The sequence below is a fragment of the Helianthus annuus genome, chromosome 1 (assembly GCF_002127325.2).
Source record: "Helianthus annuus cultivar XRQ/B chromosome 1, HanXRQr2.0-SUNRISE, whole genome shotgun sequence".
Classification (NCBI taxonomy): domain Eukaryota; kingdom Viridiplantae; phylum Streptophyta; class Magnoliopsida; order Asterales; family Asteraceae; genus Helianthus; species Helianthus annuus.
In genome coordinates this window covers 51,515,244-51,539,677 of record NC_035433.2, presented here as the reverse complement: position 1 = coordinate 51,539,677, position 24,434 = coordinate 51,515,244, and the positions used below count along the sequence as shown (strand labels likewise).

At 35.4% G+C, this 24,434-nt stretch overlaps 2 protein-coding genes across 2 annotated transcripts; one reads left to right on the top strand and one right to left on the bottom strand.

The window, feature by feature from the left end:
* Nucleotides 1-893: 893 nt before the first annotated feature.
* On the bottom strand, nucleotides 894-4,087 carry LOC110866741 (3-oxoacyl-[acyl-carrier-protein] reductase FabG). The gene is made up of 3 exons (XM_022115886.2): nucleotides 3,618-4,087; nucleotides 1,815-2,044; nucleotides 894-1,253 (listed from the first exon to the last, which is right to left on the bottom strand). The coding sequence occupies exons 1-3, from the start codon at nucleotides 3,991-3,993 to the stop codon at nucleotides 975-977; spliced, it is 885 nt and encodes a 294-aa protein (XP_021971578.1). The 5' UTR covers nucleotides 3,994-4,087; the 3' UTR covers nucleotides 894-974.
* A 2,448-nt stretch (nucleotides 4,088-6,535) lies between these two features.
* Nucleotides 6,536-9,461, top strand: LOC110866733 (T-complex protein 1 subunit delta). The gene is made up of 2 exons (XM_022115879.2): nucleotides 6,536-8,269; nucleotides 9,035-9,461. Exon 1 carries the CDS (start codon nucleotides 6,626-6,628, stop codon nucleotides 8,231-8,233), a length of 1,608 nt encoding a protein of 535 aa, XP_021971571.1. The 5' UTR covers nucleotides 6,536-6,625; the 3' UTR covers nucleotides 8,234-8,269; nucleotides 9,035-9,461.
* Nucleotides 9,462-24,434: the final 14,973 nt, after the last annotated feature.

Sequence of the window (24,434 nt, the reverse complement as noted above, 5' to 3'; positions counted from 1 at the left end):
GGGTCATGGTGGTCATGAGGGTCATGACCACACCCTATAGCCTAAAAGTATAAAAAAAAATTATTTAGTGTAATTATAGAGATATAGTTAGAGATTTGATTGTGAATGCTCTTAGAAAAGCTAAAAAACTCCGCCAGATAAGAATTTAACATTAAAGTTAAATATATCGATCGTTGTAAGTTAATAATTTTTTTTTTAAACCGTTGCAAATAAACTTTAAAATGTGACACAGAAAGAAATAAAAAATAACACCCTCGCATACTAAATTTCATCCCAACAAATCGTTACTTGCTATTTGTGAACCAGGTTTTTTTTGGCTCGATTAAAATAATTATGTAGCCACGCAAATTGCATGTTTAAAATGTTTTTATGAGTCTTATGACAGGTTTGACGGTTTGTACAATAGTGCAAGTAAGGCTAAGCGTTACTTGCTATTTGTTGCATTTCACCGGCGTGAGACGACGTTAAACACTGCCCGTCGGGTCATTAAACCGGCGTGAAGGGTGGAGAAGATTGTCTAACATCCCAATTGCGTCAAAAGACAACATTGTTGAATCGAATGCTTAATAAGGCTTACAATAATGTTTCTATTTTCATTTAAAATATGAATGATTACATATTTGCTCGAAACAATGTTACTAGTCTTTTAAAAAAAACATTTGTAACAATCGTCCATAAATTCATCACTAATCCAATTATGTAAATCCAAATTCACAAACTTTATTAAAGAAAACGGTCCTTCAAACAGTCAAGCGGATACAAATTACATTTCGCTGGTTTTTGGGTGGGGGGGGGGGGGGTTAGGTTTTTGGGTGGTGGTGGGGTGGGGTGGATGTTTAGGTTTTTGGTGGTGATGTAGTGGGTTTAGTTTTAGATTATTGGACACTTGTCACTCTATAAATCCTTCTTACACTTCTTACAATTAGAAGCCTTTGTAGAATAACTTGACCCTAGACTTTAGACCACTAGTAAGTTCAAAGTGATGAATAAATTGGCACACCTGGCAAAGTGTACCCTGAATCCACAATAAATATGTTACCTGTAACATAATCTGATGAACCATGAATTAGGTATTTGACCAATGAAGTCAACCCCGGGTCCGTAACACCCAACTCTTTCAACGGCATAGTTTTTGAAACCACGTTTTTGAACCATTTCTTTTGCAGAAGTTCCTCTGTAATTTCAGATTTGAAAATCCCGGGACTTATTGAATTCACCCTAATTTTGTGTCTTCCAAGTTCCATTGCCATTACCTGAATGTGTATAAAATTAAGCAAGTCAACTAAAAAAGTCAAAATCATAAGACAACATTCATCTTGCTCATCACAACAAACTTAAAGATTTGAAATTTAAAGCTTAAGTAAGCACACATCAAGAGGTATCCATAGAAAAAACACACAAGCAAGTTATATTTTGACTTTCGAAGTCAAATGCACAAATTTTCAGCCTTATATGTACTTATTCCCATCTATTAAACCAGCAATTTATCATTCAATTTGTATTTAACTTCACACGTGTGTCTATTTGACCTCTCAAGTCAAACTACATCATGCAAATTTCAAAAGTAGTTGATTTGACTTCAAAAGTCATAACTATATCATGTATACCTATTTCAAAAATGATCTATCTGACCTCATAAGTCAAACTACGACATGCATTTTTAGAACGAAACAGTCAGTTAAATATAACTTGAAGACACTTAATGTTACTTTTGTCTATTCAACGAGCCGTCATATATATAATATAACATGAACTGACCTGTTTCTTCACACGAATAAATTTAAAATTTCATAGCTCAAAGTTGTTCGGTTTACCTTTGTCATGGTATTCAAAGCTGATTTTGAAGAAGCATATGCAAGAGCTCCAGGTAGATGACCGCGATTAAGACCAGCAGTCGAAGAAATATTGATTATTGATCCTCCTTGATTAAACTCTAGCATTTTCAATCCAACATACTTTGACACCAACCATGATCCTTTTATATTTGTTCCGAATGTTTTATCCCAATCTTCTTCTGACAATTTCAGTGGATTTTGTACAGGACCTAAACTCAAAATTCAGCATAAGTAACTTATCATCACTTTGCATTACAAAGGTCTCTATAAACTCTCAAGTGCAAAACTGAATCTCATAATGTGTGAAATCGTATATCTAATATACACTAACTGTTACCAACTATCTAGCCTAATACATAAGGCTCTAATAATTTCAAAGAATATGCTTCGAGAATTCATATCACATATGAAATAGTTTCTTAAATCTAGGCGCACTCAAGGCGCATAGGCCTCGCCTAGGGCCTAGGCGCAAGGCGCAAAAAAAAATGAGTGCCTAAGAAAATAAAAGCGTAAAATGAAAAAAAATTCAAAAAATATTATGTATTAGAAAAATAATAATATTCTACAGGTGGGGTTCGGCTAGAAAGTCCATTTTTCCTACAAAGTGTACAAAGTCATAAAACACACTCAAAACCCACAAATAAAAGAATAAAGATCACTAAAACACAATATCCAAACCCTAATATTCCATAAAAACTTCAAACATATCATTGTAGAACTATGAATATAAAACACAACATGATAATCAACATAAAACACACTAATGTTAGTCATTCGTTAATCAAAGCCTTATCATCCAAAACACAACACAAAACCCACAAATATAGCGTTTTAGTAATCTTCACTTTGTTATTTGTGGGTTTTGAGTGTGTTTTATGGCTGAAATTGTGGTGTTTTATGACTTTTTACACTTTGTAGGAAAAATAGACTTTGTAGCCAACTCCTGCCAATATTCTACAAATAAAATAAACAAAAGTCAAAACATATAACATTTAATATCATCTATTTAGTATCAAAAGTTCTAAAATATTAGTGTATTGGTGTAGAAAAGTGGTTTTACTTAGATAAAAGTAGAGATTTGCCTGGAATCATGCTGGAATTTAGAGAATTTTGATGGAAACTCTAAGGAATCTAGGAATCGCGTCGGAACCTATGTGTGAATCATCACTTGGAGAATTAAAGCGCAACTGCCTTGACTCAAGGCGCAATTGCCTCGCCTCGCCTGAAAAATGGGCCTAGGCACAAGAGGCGATGGCTTTTAACAACTATGCATTAGACATAATCACCTTGTTAAACACTTGATATCATAAACAAACAAAAGTTAGACATAGTAAGGATAAACATACACACATAGTTATCTCAAAATCATGTTTCAAAGATCTAAGTTTCTAATGACTAAACAAACAAACAGCCATGAACGGACGTAAACGAACGTATTACCGAACGTTCACAAAAACTCAATTGAACCAACATGACCTTTGTTCATGTTCGTTCATTTTATTAATCGAACGAAATTCCTTGTTCATGTTCCTTCATTTATTAATCGAACGAACGTAAACGAACTTTCCGCATTCACAAACGGTTTGCTGAAGGTTTGGTTCGTTTAAAGCCCTAACCCTATATACAAGCATACATAAAAAAAGTACAAGCTGGTAACTAACTGTATAACTGAATACGGCTTTCAATAGATATTCTTCCAGATTTGAAATCACATGTGAAACTAGTTTCCAAAATCATTATGCCACATCAAAATAACCGTCAAACCTCAACCGTAACTGTTACCTCTAATACCGGCGTTGTTAATCAAAGCATCAATACGGCCAAAAGCGTCCCAAGCTTTTATCACGGAAGCTTGAATAGTCGGAGCGTCGGCGCTGACGTCAAGCTCCACTGCAACGGCTAATACGTCGTCGTTTATGGTTTGAGTTCGGTTTGAATGAGTATCGGAAACACGTAATCTGTTGATTTCATCGCACAGAGCCTTGAGGCGGTCGACTCGACGAGCGGCGGCGATGATTCTGCAACCGGATTTGGCTAAATCGATGCAGAATTCCCAGCCGATACCGGAGGATGCGCCGGTGACCATGACGATGGTGCCGGTGAGATCTCGCCATGGTTCAAGGGTGGAGGTTGTTACGTGTTGAGTAGAAACCGCCATTAATGGTGGTCAGCAGTTATTGAGTTTGATTGAAATCGAAACAACTTAAAACCTCCAAAAGAGTGCTACAAATCAAACAATTTAATTTTAGTTCTAGAATTAATATAAAATGTCTACCAAACAATAATATAAAAAATATCTCCAAGCTCGTTTACACTTTGATTACTATGCTCGTCTTTTTATCATATGTTATGGTTATTTTTTTAACGTAAAATTATCATTGACGGACGAATAAAGTATCGGATTATGATCAAATACAAAGGATCCTAATTGTAAGAATGGTACAAAATCTCCTATAAAAACCCACTACACAAAAAAAACTTAAATATCCACCACCACCCAAAAACTTAAACCCCCACCTCCACCCACCATCCACCACTGAGTTTAGGTTTTTGGGTGGTGATGGGGTAGGGTGGGGGTGGGTGTTTAGGTTTTGGGTGGTGATGTAGTGAGTTTAATTTTAGGTTATTGGACATTTGTCAGTTGTCACTCTATATATCCTTCTTACACTTATTACAATTAGGAGCCTTTGTAGAATAACTTGACCCATAAAGTATCATCGTGCTACGAGCAAAATCATTCGATCATATCCATCTCCGCTGAGCATGATGCTTATACACTAATTGAAGAGGAAACCCAATAAATATAAGGAAAACCCTCTTGTGTGAATTGAACCCAGAACCTGTTGGTCCCAAAGTCTTATTCCGCCATTAAGATGCCACTAGGCTATAAAGCATGGACGATATGCTATGGTTATTGGTTAGTTGGGTAGGGTTCGGCTACAAAGTTAGTTTTTTCTACAAAGTGTACAAAGTCATAAAACACAATAATTTAAGCATAAAACACACTCAAAATCCACAAATAACATAGTGAATATCACTAAAACACAAAACCCAAACTCTAGCAGTCCATAAAGACTTCAAACACACTATCGTACAATTATAAATATAAAACACAATATAATAATCAACATAAAACATACTAATGTTTGTCATTCGATAATCAAAGCCTTATCATCCAAAACACAACACAAAATGTTTCATTTTTCACCTGTGGGTCCAAAAAGATTTCACCGTTGTCATTTTAGTCCACTGGGTTAACTTTATCCACTTTTTCGGTTGGGGAATTGGCCTGTAATAATCCCACCTAGACCTTTTTGGCCATTAATAATCCCACCTCAGAATATTCCCCCCACCAGTCCCACCTTTCACCTATTTTTCCTACAATGGTCCCCCGTTAAAAAAACTTAACGGAGTTAATCTTTTTTCCAAATTACAAACAAATTTTTTAGTGCTTTTGATTAAAACGACGATACGAGTCCATTGATGTAAAACTTACTTCAAAATGGTGCTCCAAGTGACTTGATTTTGGTTAATTGAAAATTTAAACACCCGAATTGAAGCGCCGTTTTCATCGTTTGGAGCACCGTTTCGAGGCAAGTTTTACATCAATGGACTCGTATCGTCGTTCTAATCAAAAGCCTTAAAAATCTGTTTGTAATTTGGAAAAAAGCTTAACTCCGTTAAGTTTTTTTAACGGGGGACCATTGTAGGAAAAATAGGTGAAAGGTGGGACTGCTGGGGGAATATTCTAAGGTGGGATTATTAATGACCAATAAGGTCTAGGTGGGATTATTACAGGCCAATTTCCCTTTTCGGTTAACGAGAAGAGTAATTTGGTCATTTTCTATGTAATTCTGTCAACTGGAAGGGCAATTCGGCCATATAAAATGACTGAATTGCCCTTCTCGTGAATAGAAAAAATGGATGAAGTTAACCTAGTGGACTAAAATGGCAATGGTGAAACCTTTTTAAACCCACAGTCAAAAAAATAAAAGCTTTGAACTAAACTCACAAAATAACCTAAACCATAAGGACTAAAATAACATTTAATTTAACATTTCTATATTATATAATAAAAGAAAGCATGTTTGGGACACTTGTTATAAATTAGGCCATATACTCTATGGATAATTATCATTTAGTTTAATATCTTCTAATTAATTATAGATAATCTCCTATGAAATATTATTTAGTTTAATCTCTTCAACCTAATTATTATAGATAATTATTATTTATATCTATACAAATAACAATTAAAATCTTTATTTTTACTATATAATAAAGTAAACTCTTAGAGGACATATGGTATTAATCAACTATAAAAGATTTATGACTTATTTAGTACGATAATTATAAGTAATCTTGGTTAATTTTGATAATCAAAATAAATATTTGTGCTATACGATCATCCATCACTGAAAAACATTAAAATATATATGACTATATTTAATTGTGATAAAATTATGATCAATATTAATTTATAACCACCTAATCAGGTTATAAATTATAAAAATAATTTTACATATATTTAATTCATGTATTAGAATACATAGGATTTATTATATAGTTTAAATTGTTTAACCCGTGTAACACACGGGAAACTAACCTAGTTATAAAATAAAAGAGGATTCACAAAAGTAAAACGTAATAATTTACTAAAAACACTTTTTATATTAAATTAATTAAAGTAATATGTTTGTTTAGATTCAAATCATCACCCCTAGGGTTTCTTTCTTCCACCTCTCCCCATTTCAACCACTGTAATTAGGGTTTCAGTCACAAAACCTCCAATGGCACCATCAATGGCAGCAGCACAACCCCTACCCTCTTCCAAAACCGAAAGCTACGTCGACAACAAACGCAAAGACGACATCCGAACCGCCAACATCAAAGCCGCCCGCTCCGTCGCAGACGCCGTCCGCACATCTCTCGGTCCCAAAGGCATGGACAAAATGATCTCCACCGCCACCGGTGACGTCATCATCACCAACGACGGCGCCACTATTCTCAACAAAATGGAGGTTCTCCAGCCCGCCGCTAAGATGCTCGTCGAGCTTTCCAAATCTCAAGACGTTGTCGCCGGTGACGGAACCACTACCGTCGTCGTAATCGCCGGTGCGTTTTTGAAACAGTGTCAAACGCTCCTTCATTCCGGTATTCATCCGACTGTTGTGTCAGATTCGTTGAACAAAGTTGCGGTTAAAGCGGTTGAGGTTGTTACGGCTATGGCTGTTCCTGTGGAGTTATCGGATCGTGTATCGCTTGTGAAATCGGCTTCGACTTCGTTAAACAGTAAGGTAGTTTCGCAGTACTCTTCGCTTTTAGCACCGTTAGCTGTAGACTCTGTTTTATCTGTTGTCGATCCTGCGAAACCGGATTTAGTAGATTTAAAAGATGTGAGAATTGTTAAGAAGTTAGGCGGTACGGTTGATGACACTGAGTTAGTTAAAGGTCTAGTGTTTGATAAGAAGGTGAGTCATGCTGCTGGTGGACCGGCAAGGGTAGAGAATGCGAAGATTGCGGTTATTCAGTTTCAGATATCGCCTCCGAAGACGGATATTGAGCAGTCAATTGTGGTGTCGGATTACACACAGATGGATAGGATTTTGAAGGAGGAGAGGAGTTATATATTGAGTATGATTAAGAAGATTAAGGCGACTGGTTGTAATGTGTTGTTGATTCAGAAGAGTATTTTGCGTGATGCGGTTACGGATTTGTCGCTTCATTATCTTGCGAAAGCGAAGATTTTGGTGGTTAAGGATGTGGAACGTGATGATATCGAGTTTGTTACCAAGACGTTGAATTGCTTGCCGATTGCGAATATCGAGCATTTCCGCGCTGAGAAACTTGGGTATGCGGATGTTGTCGAAGAGGTTTCGGTTGGAGATGGGAAGGTTGTTAAGATTACTGGTATTAAGGATATGGGTAGAACGACAACTGTTCTTGTTCGTGGGTCAAATCAGCTGGTGCTCGATGAAGCGGAACGGAGTTTGCATGATGCTTTATGTGTGGTTCGCTGTCTAGTGAACAAAAAGTTTTTGATTGCGGGCGGCGGTGCGCCTGAGATTGAGCTTTCAAGACAGCTCAGTGCGTGGTCTAAGGTTTTGCACGGGATGGAGAGTTTTTGTGTCAAGTCGTTTGCCGAAGCACTTGAAGTTGTTCCCTACACTTTGGCTGAAAATGCAGGTTTGAATCCGATAACCATAGTTACCGAGCTTCGTAACAGGCATGCGCAGGGTGAGATTAATGCTGGAATTAATGTGAGGAAAGGACAAATTACTAATATTTTGGAGGAAAATGTGGTGCAACCATTGCTTGTGAGCACGAGTGCGATCACTCTAGCTGCAGAGTGTGTCAGGATGATTTTGAAGATTGATGACATTGTTACAGTGAGGTAGATCGATACACGATCATCAATTCTTTGGAGATTTTTGGTATGTTTATCTATCATGGTTTTGTTTCGGTTCAATTTTGTTTCAATGTCTTTTTCAAGGATCTATTTCTTACATTTTGGATTGGAAACTTTTTGGATTAATAATTCTGATTCTTAAATTTTTTGATTGTTTTATTGTTGACAGTTAATTTATTGAATCACTAAAGTATGAGATAAATAGATTAACAGAGGTAGAATTTAACATGATTTAGGGGCTGTTTATTTACCTCTTAATGAGGCTCTTACTAGTTCAGACCTCTTACTGGTTCAACACTTAATGGTTCAGACTGTTTGTTTCACGAGCAGATGTCTGAATGGTTCAGACATTTGCCTCTGAATGGTTAAGATTTATACAGAGTCTGAATGATTAAGACCTCTAATTTGAATTGGTTAGACAGTTGCCTCTGAACGGTTAAGCATTATACAGACTCTTAATGGTTTAGACCACTTACTGATTCAGCACTTAATGGTTCAGACCTCTTACCGGTTCAGCACTTAACCATTCAGATGTTGCCAGACAACCCCTTAATTTAATGACTTAATGGTAGTGAGGTAATACACTTACCGATTTAATGGATTTGAAGAATTGCTTTCACTTGGTGGTCGGAAATTAGTTATTTGTCGGCTTTTAGTTTTCAGTTTTTTAGATCGAGATCAGTTGAAATTGGTATCTGTGGTTAGGCCAGTTTTGGTTCTCTGTCAGTCATATTCAAGATCCACCTGGATTTGATTTTGATTTTACATTTCAAGTGAACTGATTTTGCAGGTTGAAATACTTGTGGATTCCTCGATCAGTTTTAAGAAATAGATGCTGGGTGTTTGGGCTTCATAATAAAGTTGGTTTTCTGGTTGCTTAGGATTCAACTGATACCTTTAATCAATGAAATCTAGTGCAAGTGACTGTTTATTTAATGGATGCATCTAAACTTTTAACGATATTAAGGTGTATACCCAGTATGGTTCAGCCACTTCCACTGGAAAATGTTGGCCAAACCGATGACCCACGGTTTAGGAAAATCTTATCCAGTTCAGTCTAGCGGTTTGAACATTGAACCATGTGTGTGTGTGTGTGTTTTGTTATTATAGGTCAACATAGTAACAATTATGCTACTCAACCTGGCCAAAGGCTGTGGGAGTCGATTGAAATCGACGACTACCTTTTACAAATAAATCCTTGAGAATTACTGCTTGTCCACCCTTCTGTTTATACATGTTTTCTTATTATTTCCAGATTCCTTTTAAATGCTGCTTTATAAACTTGTATATTAAGCTGAGTGAGTTATCTAGGGACTACCTGCATAGACTACTTGCATCCCATTACCATACTAGGGTTGTTTACCAGCGGAAAACCAAACCGAGTCTAGCTGGGTTAAGCTTGAGCTCGGCTTGAATATATATAACTCAACTGAAAAATGGTTTTACTAAAAAACAAGCATGTGAGGTCTTTGTTGTAGATCAGCAACTTGAACCGAGAAACGAAAAAAAAAAAAAAAACACAGATCGAGATTCCAAAGAGGGGGATTGCTACGACTAAATGTAGTGTGTGCTAGTTGTTAGTAGTGATCCTCCTTGCACCACACCATTGCGATCACCGATAATGAACATCCCCTTCTCCTAAGGCAAGTAGCGATTTGAAAAACAAACCCTTCCTCCTAACGGAAGCTGGGGTTTAAACAACAAAGGGTAAGGGTGGTTGATAGTGGCTGGTTGGAGGCGAGGATGGCAAGTGAATAGGCGGCGGGAATGGTAATTTGAGGGTGTTTTGAGAGAATAAAATGCTTGATTTTATAGTATAGTTTTTCTTATATTAAAATAATGCAGTATGTAAAAGTTATTTGTGTTTAAAAATTGGTGGAACTAATTAAAAGTCAACGATCGTAGCTCATTTTTCCTTTTTGCGACATATAAATCGTCCAATTATTAATTTGTGGCATCCCCTCGTCTTAACTATTTTTTTTTTTTGTATTGATTAAGGGTGTATGTCATCCTACAATGGTACAATTTATAGGATAAAAGTACTTTGTATTTGATCGTGTATGTCTCTATATATAAATAATAGACTAATTAAAAAAATTGAGCAAGTCAACCATGGTTCGAGCTCGGCTCATTTAAAGGTTCCAAAATTTTCTATCGCGTTTCATGACACGACCTATCTAAATCGGAAATTCTATTGGCACACCGGCCTGTCTATCCGCACACTTTTCCAATTCAGTACGCATCATGATTTTGATTCGTATACGACGGCAGATGGCTTGCACCCTGAATCCAGGTACAATTTCAAGTGTAAGGAACACATTTATCAAGTTAATGTAAGACTTTTTACGCATTTACTAGCTTTTTATGTGAAATTGAGGAAATGTCGTACTTGCTACATGCTCTGTGTAGATTATGACACCAAACTACAACATTTTGTCGACGATCGGTGCTTGTTCATGAATTGCATTGGTCGCTGGAGAAGATGGTGTGGACGATGGTGGGTTTTTGGGTAAGAGGGAGTAAAGTGATGCTTATAAAGGAAGCTTGAGGATCAATATGGGCGTGGAGGGTTTTTTGATTAAATGACCAAAATACCCTTCACATCGTTAACGATTTGACCGACGCATTAACGGACGTAAGGAGAAGGGTGTTATTGATCCAAATCGACAAGCACAGGGACCTAATCGTTCAACTTTGACAAATAGGGACTCAACGTGCCATTAAGTATTTATCATAGGAATTCAAATTGTAGTTTACTCTTAATTAAATTTAGAGAAACCTGGTCAATGACATGTTCTCCATTATATTTACAGCTTAAAGAAAAACTTTAAATTAATATGTTACTTTTTTTAGTTATATATAGAGTTAATTACACAGATGGACCCTATGATTTATAGCTAGTTTCACCTTTGGTACTAACTTTTTTTTTAACAGGTTAGGTTTTATGATTTCAATTTTGTAACACCTTTGAGTACTAACACCAAAATTAGTTAATTTTATCAATATAATGACTAAAATACCCTTCTATTTTTTATCAATGTAACACCTTTAGGTGCTAACACCTAATTTTATTTAAGTTTAAATCAATTTTACAAAATCTATTCATTTTTTTTATTTTCATATTTTTATTATATCTCTTAATTAACATAAAATCTATTTATTTTTTTATTTTCATTTTTTATTAAATTTCTTATTTAACATAAAATCTACTAGTGACACCAGTATTTTTTTTAAATAGATTTTTTAAATAAAATCTACTAGTTTTCCCGTATTTCGGTACTAGTACTTTCGCGACCGAACGGGTACCGTGCTCATCCCGAATTTTCTAATTGTCATTCATTTTCTAATCTCATGCAATTTTTATTTTGTAACCATTCAAGAGTTTAGAAGAATTGCCCTTGTCAACGATTGCGGAAATATTACAACATTTAAAACGAGTATTCTGATTTTATATACAGTTCCAATTTAATATCAGGTCTCGTTCTTGATTCTTCATCTGTTCTTTGGGCTCAACCGCAGAAATCAGAAAGATGTTTAGTTTAATCACTCTAATCAAGCTTTTTTCTTTTGTTTTTAATCGTGGGTTGTATGCTATTTGTTTTAAATAGATTTTTTTAAAATAAAATCTACTAGCTATATAGTTTTATGTAAATTAAATATCTTACTCATTTTAAAAAATGTAAACTGTATAAGTTCTAAAATGTAAACTGTATAAGTTCTAAAATAGTAAAATGTAAATGAACAAAAAAAAATACTGGTGTAACTAGTAGATTTTATGTTAAATAAGAAATTTAATAAAAATATGAAAATGAAAAAAATAAATAAATTTTATATTAGTTAAGAGAGATAATAAATAGATGAAAATAAAAATAAATAAATAGATTTTGGAAAATTGATTTAAACTTAAATAAAATTAGGTGTTAGTACCCAAAGATGTTACATTAATAAAATTAAAAAAATAAGAAGGGTATTTTAGTCATTATATTGATAAAATTAACTAATTTTGGTGTTAGTACCCAAAGGTGTTACAAATTGGAAACCATAAAACCTAAACATGTTAAAAAGAGGGTAAATTACTTTTTGAGTCATCGTGTTTTAGTGGTTTTAACAAGTTGAGTCCAAAAGCAAAAAGTTTAACGACTTGAGTCCCTATAAGCATTTCCATTAACCATTTGAGTCCTTTTTAGTCCAAATTTTAACCTTTTGAGTCCAATTTTTTGGACTCAAATCGTTATAAAATGAACAAAATTGGACTCAAAACGTTATAAAATAAATGGCTAGGGACTCAGGGCGCTAAACTTTTTGATTTTGGACTCAAGTGGTTAAAACCACTAAAACACAGGGACTCAAAAAGTAATTTACTCTAAAAAAAGTTAGTACCCAAAGATGAAACTAGCTCTAAATTATAGGATTCATCTGTGTAATTATCTCTTATATATACTATTATTTTATTTTGTGAGTTTACTGGTGTTGTGTTCTAAAATCCGCTATTAAACTAGCACATGGAAATTTCCATTAACGGTAAAGTTTTATAATGAACTTAGTCTCTCTTTTGTGTTTAATAGATGTTTGTTTAAAATAACATTTATTTTTTTTTAAATGACAGAATGAGTAGATATACAAATTAATTGCAAAAAAAAAAAAATAATGGAGGGGAGCAACTTAACACAATAAAGTTCACACTCATTTAATGTCCCCATTTTTTATCCCCAAAGGAAGCCATGTAAGAGACCATCATCATTTTATAGCAAATTGAATAGAAATATAACAAGTTATACTTTTATAAAGATTTAAAATATGTTTATTGATTATTTACGTTATCTAAGAGTTGTCTAGATGTATATCCCTTGATTAATATCTATACTGAAATATGTGTGTGTTTTATTACTTAAGGTCATAAGAAGTAGACAAAAACTAGAACGGTAAAGAAAAAATGAATTGAAAACTTTTAGTATCTATTAACAAACAAAATACATATCCGATATCTGACGGATACTAAGTCAGATAAATAACAGGGTTTTACTATCAAGTATGGACATTGAAATTATCAATATCCGTCTCATTACCTCACAAGTTTTGATTATTATATAGACTAATAAATAAAAGTCATGTTTGCGTTATTTTAATTTTAAAAAATTCATCCACTTATATCACTATGAAAAATTTATGTATAAACAATCTTAAGAAAAAAAAAATGGCCATATAACCCTCTCTCTTTTTTCCAAGCACATATATAACCGTAAACACACGTAGATGTAACATTAAATATTTATTTATATGTATTTAATCTAGTAGTTATTATTATCATTTATATAAGAAAAAATTACACCGTTGGTCTTTGTGGTTTCTGCTAAATTTCAATGTCAGGTACTAATAGTTTTTTGTTGCAAAATCAGGTACTAATAGTACTAAGGTCAAACCTTGTCACAATGTTGAATACTAAGGCCAAACCTTGTTAACTTTTTTTATTAAGTCTTACTAAAATGTCCTTTAATAACTAGAGAGTCTATTTTTTAATTAATTATATTTGACTAGAATAATTTAAAGTAATATTAATTGTTTTATTTATATTTTTTATAAAATTATATGGATTTGAAGTTTATTATTTATAAATTTTGAGTTTATATATAATAATATGCTAGTAAAATAAACTTTTTAACTTAATCTAAATAATAAACCAAGTTAAGATTTATTAAAATAACTAAAACAAATTTCTGATCTAGGAATATAACAGTTTTGTAAGTTGAAAAAAATATGAGACTTTTGTTTTGTATGATAAAACAAATAAATAGCATGTAATATCTGTACCAGTCTGCGATGTTATGTACAAAAAATCAAGAATTGCATCATCAGAGTCTAGTATGCCAATGCGGCTCCAATCAGTTGTAGAGACGAAATTGGTTGGGAAATTGTGTAGGAATGAGGTCGCATTGGGTCAAGAGGTGTATATTTATACTCGAATTGAAGATATAATGGATCGAGGGGATGATGGGAATTTCGGAGTTAAACGGGTTAGCAGATAAGCATAATTTGCAGTTTATACGTGACACAAACGAGTTGTTAGTTTGATTATGATGGAGATAAACATTAACGAAAAAAGTGAGTTGAACGAACAATTTCTGCGGATCAGATATTGTCGGAATCTAGCGACTTTACCGGAGAAGACCCCCTGAAAGGCGAGCTTTTTGCTTGGTTGATTTAACAAGTTTGGTTATTTAACACATATAGTCCTTGCGGTTTCTAAGTTTTACAAAATGACTAAAACTTTAATTATTAAAGGGCATTTTAGTCATTTTAGTAAGACTTAACAAAAAAGTTAACAAGGTTTGGCCTTAGTACTCAACATTGTGACAAATTAGAACGTTAATACCCGATATTACAACCAAAAACTATTAGTACCTGACATTGAAATTTGACAGAAACCACAAGGACCAATAGTGTAATTTTTTCCTTATATAATATGGATCAAAATATATTAAAACCTATAATATAATTAGTTGGTAATTGTTGATATACCATATTACCCTTATTAACTAACTGGGTTTCCCCTTGGGTGTATATAAGGAGATTACTAAAGAGAGATTAGAGTTAGACTCTCATAACATCACACTAAAATCGCCCCCTCCTCTTTCTCCATTACTACGAGTTCTTCAATCCTAAAGAACTCAGTACTACCATTAAGAATATACATCCTAAAGGGAAACCAGATCAAACTGACTATCATGTCAAACTCCATGTATTAGAGTTAGACTCTCATAACATCACACTAACCCCCCCCCCCATTACTACGAGTTCTATAACCCTAAAGAACTCGGTACTACCATCAAGAATATACATCCTAAAGGGGAACCAGATCAAGCTGACTATCATGTCAAATTCCATGGTTGCATCTGTATTTGGATTCTCTGCTGGCATGTCTGCTATATCGAGTATTATTTACATGTTTTCCATTATGTTTAAAGCAGAACTGATCAACACTATATAGAATGAAAATGTTGGAATTAACAAGTTTTTGATAATGTTATATTTTGTAAACAAACAAACAAATTAGCCTACCAAAATTCTACTCATAGTAATAGCTATTGAAACCGTATGAAAATGTTGAGATAAAGCTATAGATATTCTCTATGGAATAGAGATGATGCTCATACATAGGGTGAACGAGGTGGAGCGGGAAAGTTGTGCGGAGAGGTGAGCTGCCGCACGTGGAATGTGTCGCCAACATCAATTTGTCGCGCAGTGAAGGAGGTGTGCGGGGACTTGTTACCGCATGCGAGGAAGAGAAGCGAAGGGGTGGTGGTGGGCCCCACTCTCTTTCAACCAATCATGTCTTTTTCTTCTTTTTAAAAAAATGGTTTGGGTGACCACCCCTTATCTTTTTTGAGCAAGAGTGGTGTATGAGAGGAGAATTGATATGGCACATCATGATTGGGTGGGTGAAAATTTCCCCCTATCTCATGAGGAGTGCACCCCCTTCTCCCTTAGACGTTTCAGAGACGTTTCAAATTTCTGAGACGTTTCAGCTGAGACGTTTCAGTGTTCTGAGACGTTTCAGCTGAGACGTTTCAGTGTTCTGAGACGTTTCAGTACTTGTGGACACGTGGCTTTCGGTGGGTGGTTGATGAGGAAACCTCTTAACTTTTGGTTTGAGACGTTTCAGGTTTGAGGAAAAGTCTTATTGAGCCGTTTGAATTGGCTATTTTGGCTATTTCCCCCTTTTTTTATAACTAGATAGAAATAACTTTTCCTTTACTTTAATTTAAACTAGAAAAAACTTTCCTTAAATAATTAGCAAATTTCAAAATCCTATTTTCAATTAGATAATTTACGTTTTCGTGGATATGGACATTTTCATAACAATAACAATAAAACAATATTCAAATCTATTGACATAAAAATTCAATTCAAATCCCCATAAAACATCACAACTATTTGGTAAGATCATTCTATATAATTAAATATGGGGCAACTTCATAATATTCATACTTTTCTTAGCTTTTAAAAAGACATCACACTTACTACAGTGTTTAATGAAATAATTAATTCTAAAGAAATAGTTTGCAAGAAGTATTTGACCTTTTCACAACTTAAACGGCTGGAACATTTTTTTATTCTTATTTTGGCCTTTTATACAGTCTTCTTTTAAAAGTGTACTTAGTTATTATTATCTCATACATTACATTTACCTTTTTAATTGTATATGTTTTTAACAATTTATGTTACTTTAATTGTTTGCCACAATGAATAGTTTATATATTCTTTGTTATGTTTGGGTTGACAACGTACGTTTTTACTTTAAAAAGAAGCAAGAGAAATATATTTCCTTTTTGATCAAATAATTTTCTATAACATTGGTTTCACAAGCAATATCAATTGTGATATAAAATATAGTTGGTATCATAATTGAATGCGCATTATCATCAACTCATAATACTAACATCATATCTATGTCAAATTATTAGGGGGACGGGGCGCCCCGTGATGGCACCTCCATCACTCCTAGAATGCAAGGGAACACCGCCGCCACCCCTTTTTATCACTCGTCAACTTTATAACGCGTTGAGATTTTCGCGCGTGAAGAACATGCAATTTAGTTTTGTTTTTTAATGATTTTGATAGTGTGTGGTGAGTAATGGACATTTCCACTAAAAACTATCACTAGTGATGGAATAAAGCTCGATGACATGGCGGAAATTGATTGGATGAGTGAGTGGTGAGTGATGGGCGCCCCTACCCACCTTATCAATTAACGTTTTACGCAATCAGAAATAAAATAATTATACATTATTAACTAGATTAAAACAAAACTAAACTAAACATTACATAAATCACCTTAATCAAAATGTCATAGATATTCATTCATATAACTAAAATCAATCAAATGTAATCATTCACTAATTAGGGTTTATAGTTTATACCATCTAAGTAGATAGTAATGAAAAACAATAAGAAAAAAAAGACATTTTACCATGAAACATTGAGATCAAATCCAACTTGCAAGAATCATATCTTTTCTATCATTCATTAATCTCTCATAGGATTGCTTTCAAATATCCCTCCTGAACATCCTTATTTAGGGCATGTGGTGTATACACCTTAATGTGAGAGTGAACATGCCAGTTTGGCTCACGGTTCACGGGCACACTATGCCTGTGACCGTGGGTGAGGGTGAGTCAGTGGATTTTAAGTCTGACAATATGCATGCATGCATGCATGCATATTTTATTTAACAATTCTTTGATTTCTTTCTTTCCACCATGGGCGGACCTAAGTGAAGCTTAGGTTGGGCGGGCGCACCCCTTGAAAAAAAAAATTTAGTGTATTTTTAAAGCAAAAAACCCGACCGCACCCCCTGAAAATATGCTTGAACCACTCATCCGCACCCCCAGCAAATAATTTCTGGATCCGCCACTGCTTTCCACTCACACACGGTATTCCCTCTTCATTTGAGTTTGAAAGGGGAAATACCTCATGCCCATGTGACGCATACATGATGCTGGTCACACTCACACTCACTCCTAGTACGCTGGATGCTCTTAGTTTATGCAATAACGAATAGAAATATCATGTTAAACCTAGTTTTTGGTTTAAAGAGAGTCGAGTTCACGACTTTTCAAGGCTAGACGCTAGGACGGGGAAGACAAGTCGTGAAACCAAGTTAATTCTTGATTCAACATATACACGACCGTGAAGATCCAAATCTACCTGTTAACTTACATATGTCGGTTCATAGTCCAACAAATCTTCATTGTTGGACTCAAGATTGTTAAGACAAGACACGAGAATGTGCTGTTATTTTTAGCTTCAACGAATCTTTGTGTTTTAGCTAATTTCTTAGTTTAATACCAATTTAAGTATCAATAGTGGCACACATGTCCAAAATTACGATTTAAAGTGAGCATAATGCTTCTCTACCATTTTCAGTGTGATATATTTTCCACTACATGATTAATTTAAATTTACAATAACTAATGTCCATTAAAAAGAATAAGAAGTACGCGACCCCTCAATTTAAATTTCTGTGTGATATGTTTTCCAGTACATATAGGGGTGTGCAAAATCGGTTCACCGAACTGATGGTCGGAGGGTTCGTTTAATTGAAAAGTATTAACCATAATCATAACCAATGGTCGGTTAGCCATTGGTTATGGACCGTTTCAATTAATTTCGGTTAATTATCCAATGTATATAAAACTTGTAAAATATAAACTCAAGAATATAAAACTTGCAAAATTATATAGATACCAGATGCATATTGGTAATGGGCCTTATGTACATAATAAAACAAACACTAATGGACCCTCTATTGGACTAAAAGGTTAAAAAAAATATAGTGGGCCGTGAACTTATAAATAATATTACATTAAGAGAGTTTGACACACACACACACACACATATATATATATATGTGTGTGTGTGTGTGTGTGTGTGTTCGGCTAATCGGTTCAGTTTGGTTATTTTCGGTTTTAGATATATGATTAACCGAAACTGAAAGTTCGGCTATTCAAAAAACAATAACCGAACCATCAGTTACGGTTTGGTTTTTTCGATTTGGTTAATTCGGTTATTCAGTTTCGATTAATTAGGTTTTATGCTCGCCATCAGTTTAAATTTATCATCTTCGTGGTTCACTTCATGCTTGAAATTGCTTAATGAATATTTGTTGAATAATCAGAATATGGTAAGAACTATATATAGGGAATATTAAGATGATGAGTATACCCATGGAGAGGCATGCAATTAGATACCACATGAAATCGAAAATATTAAAAACATGATGAACACCAAGTAAATTTTTCATGTGTATTTGTTGATGCAGATTTTGTGCTGTTAAGGTTTAGAGATTTTGCCAAAGAAATGGGGGGATAAAAATTTTTCATTTGTTGAATTTCTTCGGTAAAATTCTAAACGCAATCTCAGGTGGTAGAGTTTATGATCTTCTGGTGATTCAAACGGTTCAGCGTGGAATGTTTTGCACAGACACTTGAAGATCAAGACTTGATGCAGTTGTTTAAGAATGGAACCTTTATCATATGCCGGTTGGAGTTTTGGAAGATCAGCGGAAGATCGGTCAATTGATCCTTTTGAGGAAATTGCACAACACTCAACACGGATACGCGTACTTTGAGGGGGAAATCTTATACAATGAGCATCAGGATGCTACTTACCTGGATCATCGGTCAAGGGGGAATTCGTCAACACAGAGAAGATGATTACTTGACTGAAGATCGATGATTGCAGTTGCATTTTCAGCATTCGACAGCAACGGACAAGGGGGAATTTGTTGATGCAGATTTTGTGTCCGATGCTTGTCGAATAGAATAGTTTTATTTTATGCTGAATTTGTAATAGTTAGTGAAACGGTCAAACAAACGTGTATAGACCCGCTCGTTTGAAGTGGTCAAACGAGAGGGTTGTTGGTTTGACTGTGTGTGTGTGTTGCTAGACAAAGTTGCTGTGTTGTTATTGGTGTCGAAGGATAAGGCATCGAAGGATTATGAATATCCTTCGATGAGCTCGAAAGATACCCATCGAAGGATGGACCTCGAAGGATATCGAAGGATATCATTCGAGGTATGTGAGTATCTTTCGAAGACTGTCTGATCGAAGGATGATGTTTCGACCAGTCAGTCTGATCCTTCGACCTGCAGCCTGTGTTTTGGTATAAATACCAACACTTTGTCATTTGCAACATAAGAGTGAGAGCACAAGTGTGTGCTAGAGAGAGAATGGAGGTCTGAGACCTCACCGGGAGAAATCACCACTTGGTTTCTCCCCGGATGTATACTTCTTTGGTATTAGTTCGGTTGTCATGTAACCGGGCCGACTTGTAATGTTTACTACCGGATTAATACAAAGTTTGTTTGTTATCATCTCTCTTATCTCTTCCATCTTTGAACTTAAACAGAAAATCACGGTTTCGGTTCCGAAACCTGGATCTACAATTGGTATCAGAGCCATGGTGCCCGATTTAGTAAAACTAACCGTTTACTAAGTCACATGTGCTCTAGATCTGTGATTTTTGTGGGTTTTTGTTCAAGATGTAAAAAGGTGAAAATGAGAAAAACCCAGATCTGGACCCGGATATCCAGATCTGTGCTAAACCGGGTGTTGGGTTTTATGTTTTTCTCTAAAATACTCAAGTTTTCTTCATCAAAACAACGTGTACAAGTGTTTTCGTCGGATCTGCAGATCTCACCGTCACCGTGTTCTTGATGTTCTTGACAGCTTCAAATTTTCGAAAGATGGTGTTTTGTCCATCGAAAGATTGAACAGATTTCGAAGGATAAAACAAAATTCAAATTTCAAATTTTCATGCTTCGAAATTTGCGAAAGTTGGTCACCTACCACATCAACTTTTCTGACACCTGTCGTACTTTCTGTCCTTGTGTCAGAACCATCGAAGGATAACTTTCGATCTCGAAAGATCATCCTTCGATCAAGGAGATTCGAAAGATGAACAGGTGTGCTCGAAAGATCATCAGTTCTTCGAAGGATCAAAAAGACTTCGAAGGATCAAGTCTGAGGTGTACGAAGGATCAGCCATGTCCAACTTCGAAAGGTGTTCGAAAGATCTGTGACATGTGCTCGAAAGATGCTCGAAAGATATGTGACATGTGCTCGAAAGACTTCGAAAGATCATCTTTCGAAGCTGTCTTGGTGTTTATCTTTCGTTTGATGCAGATGTTTCGAAGGATCCAGATGTTGTGGAATTTTATGAACTCAGACAGTGTATTGGGGTTAATCATTTAATTCACTTGGAGTCGGGTCGGGTGTTCGCAAGGATTATTCATACCGGGCTTCAAAGTTTCAACATCAAAATTCGTACGGGCTTTGGGAACACGCGGGGTGATGCAGCATGATGAACACAAGAGATGATGAAGACTTGATGTTTGAAAATGTGGGGTAGTCACGGTTACCGATGCAATGACAAACATGGTAACGTGACTATTATGGGCCAAACACAACAGTTCCGCTTGGTGGAGGGAATTGGTGAATATTTGACGACAGTTTCTTTGAAGTGGAAAGAATCTGTTAAGGTTTAGAGATTTTGCCAAAGAAATGGGGGGATAAAAATTTTTTCATTTGTTGAATTTCTTCGGCAAAATTCTAAACGCAATCTCAGGTGGTAGAGTTTATGATCTTCTGGTGATTCAAACGGTTCAGCGTGGAATGTTTTGCACAGACACTTGAAGATCAAGACTTGATGCAGTTGTTTAAGAATGGAACCTTTATCATATGCCGGTTGGAGTATTGGAAGATCAGCGGAAGATCGGTCAATTGATCCTTTTGAGGAAATTGCACAACACTCAACACGGATACGCGTACTTTGAGGGGGAAATCTTATACAATGAGCATCAGGATGCTACTTACCTGGATCATCGGTCAAGGGGGAATTTGTCTACACAGAGAAGATGAATACTTGGCTGAAGATTGATTGCAATTGCATTTTCAGCATTCGACAGCAACGGACAAGGGGGAATTTGTTGATGCAGATTTTGTGTCCGATGCTTGTCGAATAGATTAGTTTTATTTTATGCTGAATTTGTAATAGTTAGTGAAACGGTCAAACGAACGTGTATAGACCCGCTCGTTTGAAGTGGTCAAACGAGAGGGTTGTTGGTTTGACTGTGTGTGTGTGTTGCTAGACAAAGTTGCTGTGTTGTTATTGGTGTCGAAGGATAAGGCATCGAAGGATTATGAATATCCTTCGATGAGCTCGAAAGATACCCATCGAAGGATGGACCTCGAAGGATATCGAAGGATATCATTCGAGGTATGTGAGTATCTTTCGAAGACTGTCTGATCGAAGGATGATGTTTCGACCAGTCAGTCTGATCCTTCGACCTGCAGTGTTTGTTTTGGTATAAATACCAACACTTTGTCATTTGCAACATAAGAGTGAGAGCACAAGTGTGCTAGAGAGAGAATGGAGGTCTGAGACCTCACCGGGAGAAATCACCACTTGGTTTATCCCCGGATGTATACTTCTTTGGTATTAGTTCGGTTGTCATGTAACCGGGCCGACTTGTAATGTTTACTACCGGATTAATACAAAGTTTGTTATGTTTATCCTCTCTTATCTCTTCCATCTTTGAACATGAACATGAAAATCACGGTTTTGGATCCCGAAACCTGGACCTACAGTATTCATAACGCCGCTTTGTGGGTGTTATGCGACACGTGGCGCGTCACGTGTGCGGGTGGGCGTTATGAGATGCATTTAAGCCCGTAGTCATAAAGGCCCTACCCATCAATACCTAATTATTAATTTTCGTTTTTATTAAATAATTATAAAAACAATAACCTTTTTTGATTGGTCCAAGGTTTGAAACCTTCCTCCACAACGCCGCGATATCTATAGCGCTGCCCAATTTTTTTTGCCTCATAACCCCGCCCGTAGTGGTGTTCGGGGGGTTATGAGAGAAAATGGCGCCCCACTACGCATCACCTTAAAATGGCGGGGTTATGAGGCAAAAAAAATTGGGCAGCGCTATGGATATCGCGGCGTTGTGGAGGAAGGTTTCAAACCTTGGACCAATCAAAAAAAGGTTATTGTTTTTATAATTATTTAATAAAAACGAAAATTAATAATTAGGTATTGATGAGTATGGGCTTTATGACTACGGGCTTAAATGCATAACGCCCCATAACGCCCACCCGCACACGTTTCGCATAACGCCCACAAAGGGGGGGGGGGGTTATGACTACACATGGCCTAAGGGTGAAGGGTGTGCATGCCTAATTCCTTTAGGTAAAGTTTCCCTTTATCCAATTATGATGTGTCATGTAATTTGCCTTTCATTTTTGCCTATTACCCAAAAAACATAAAGGGTGCATGCCTAAATTGAAATTAGGCAAACTAATTAAAAAAAAAAAAAAGATGATAGGTTGATATACCTATGGGCCCCACCACTTTCCCTTCCCTTTTCTTTGCTGCAATCGGCAAGTATTCCCCGAAAACAACCCTCCATCAACTTTGCGGATTACCCTCTTCTTTGTGGCGGTGGACTCCCGAATCGGCAAAGAGTATGCCGATTACCCTTGCCTAACCCACCCGGTACACCCTAAGTGATTTAAACAATTTTTGAAGATATTCAACCGTAGGCCACCCATTGATGGGACTTTTTTACAACTACCCCTAAAACAATACTAAAGTGAATTTATTTTAAAATTTATTATTTTTATGTTTAGTTCTATAATTACGTCTATTTTAAAATTTTATTATTTTTATGTTTATTTCTATAACTACGTCAAAGTAACTTTGTTTTTACGTTTTTGTATATAAATTATCTGTTCAAAATAGATGTCTAAAAAATGGTTTTACGATCTCGTTAAACTTTAATTTCATGTTACTCTTAAGATTAATACCATAAAACTAACAAACTTTCTTGTTTTATCTAAGGTGTCATCAATCTATTTTTGGTACATTCAATTTTTGTATTCGTTTCGAAAAAATACACAAACATGTGAAGTCGGCGTAATCAGTTACTTGAACAATTATCACATATGTGCAAACTGCCGATGTAATGTTGTTTACGTGGATGTTCTAAGCTTCGTTCTTAACATGAGACGTCACTTTATAACAACAATTTATAAAATTCATATATATCATCTTACACATTAAAAGAATTAACCATGACAATATCATAGATCATATGTAATTGTCGTGGTTAAGGGGTCTGGGGTGCAAACCCACCCAAATGAGTGTTGCACACACCGCCCCATTGCGTCTGAGTGGCCGTTCTGGATCAAGTCATGGCCACAACCACAAAGAAAGAGCATTTGAGTTTAAATGTTTCTTTTGTCAACAAGTTAAAACAGATCACATTAACTTTATTTTTTACACTCACAAAACATCATTAAACCCCTTTCATTAGGTGAGCGTGAATACCTCTCCTGCTTATGTGGCACTGAGGTATCGCTTAATAAGAGCATTTATATACATGCATTGTATATAATATAGAAGGGGAAAAGAGGAAACAAGAAAAACACCATTACATTGGAATCTCTAAAATAGAGAAAAATATATTGACACTAAAGTACACCTCTATATTTAGAGGCTTGCGTTTAACCCTCTATATGTTTATTTTGAATGTGTAGAAAAGAGAAAAAACTAATAAAATAAGTGTTTGTGTGTATGATAAAGATAAAGATAGAGTGTTGAATGTGGGAACTTTTTAGAAAAT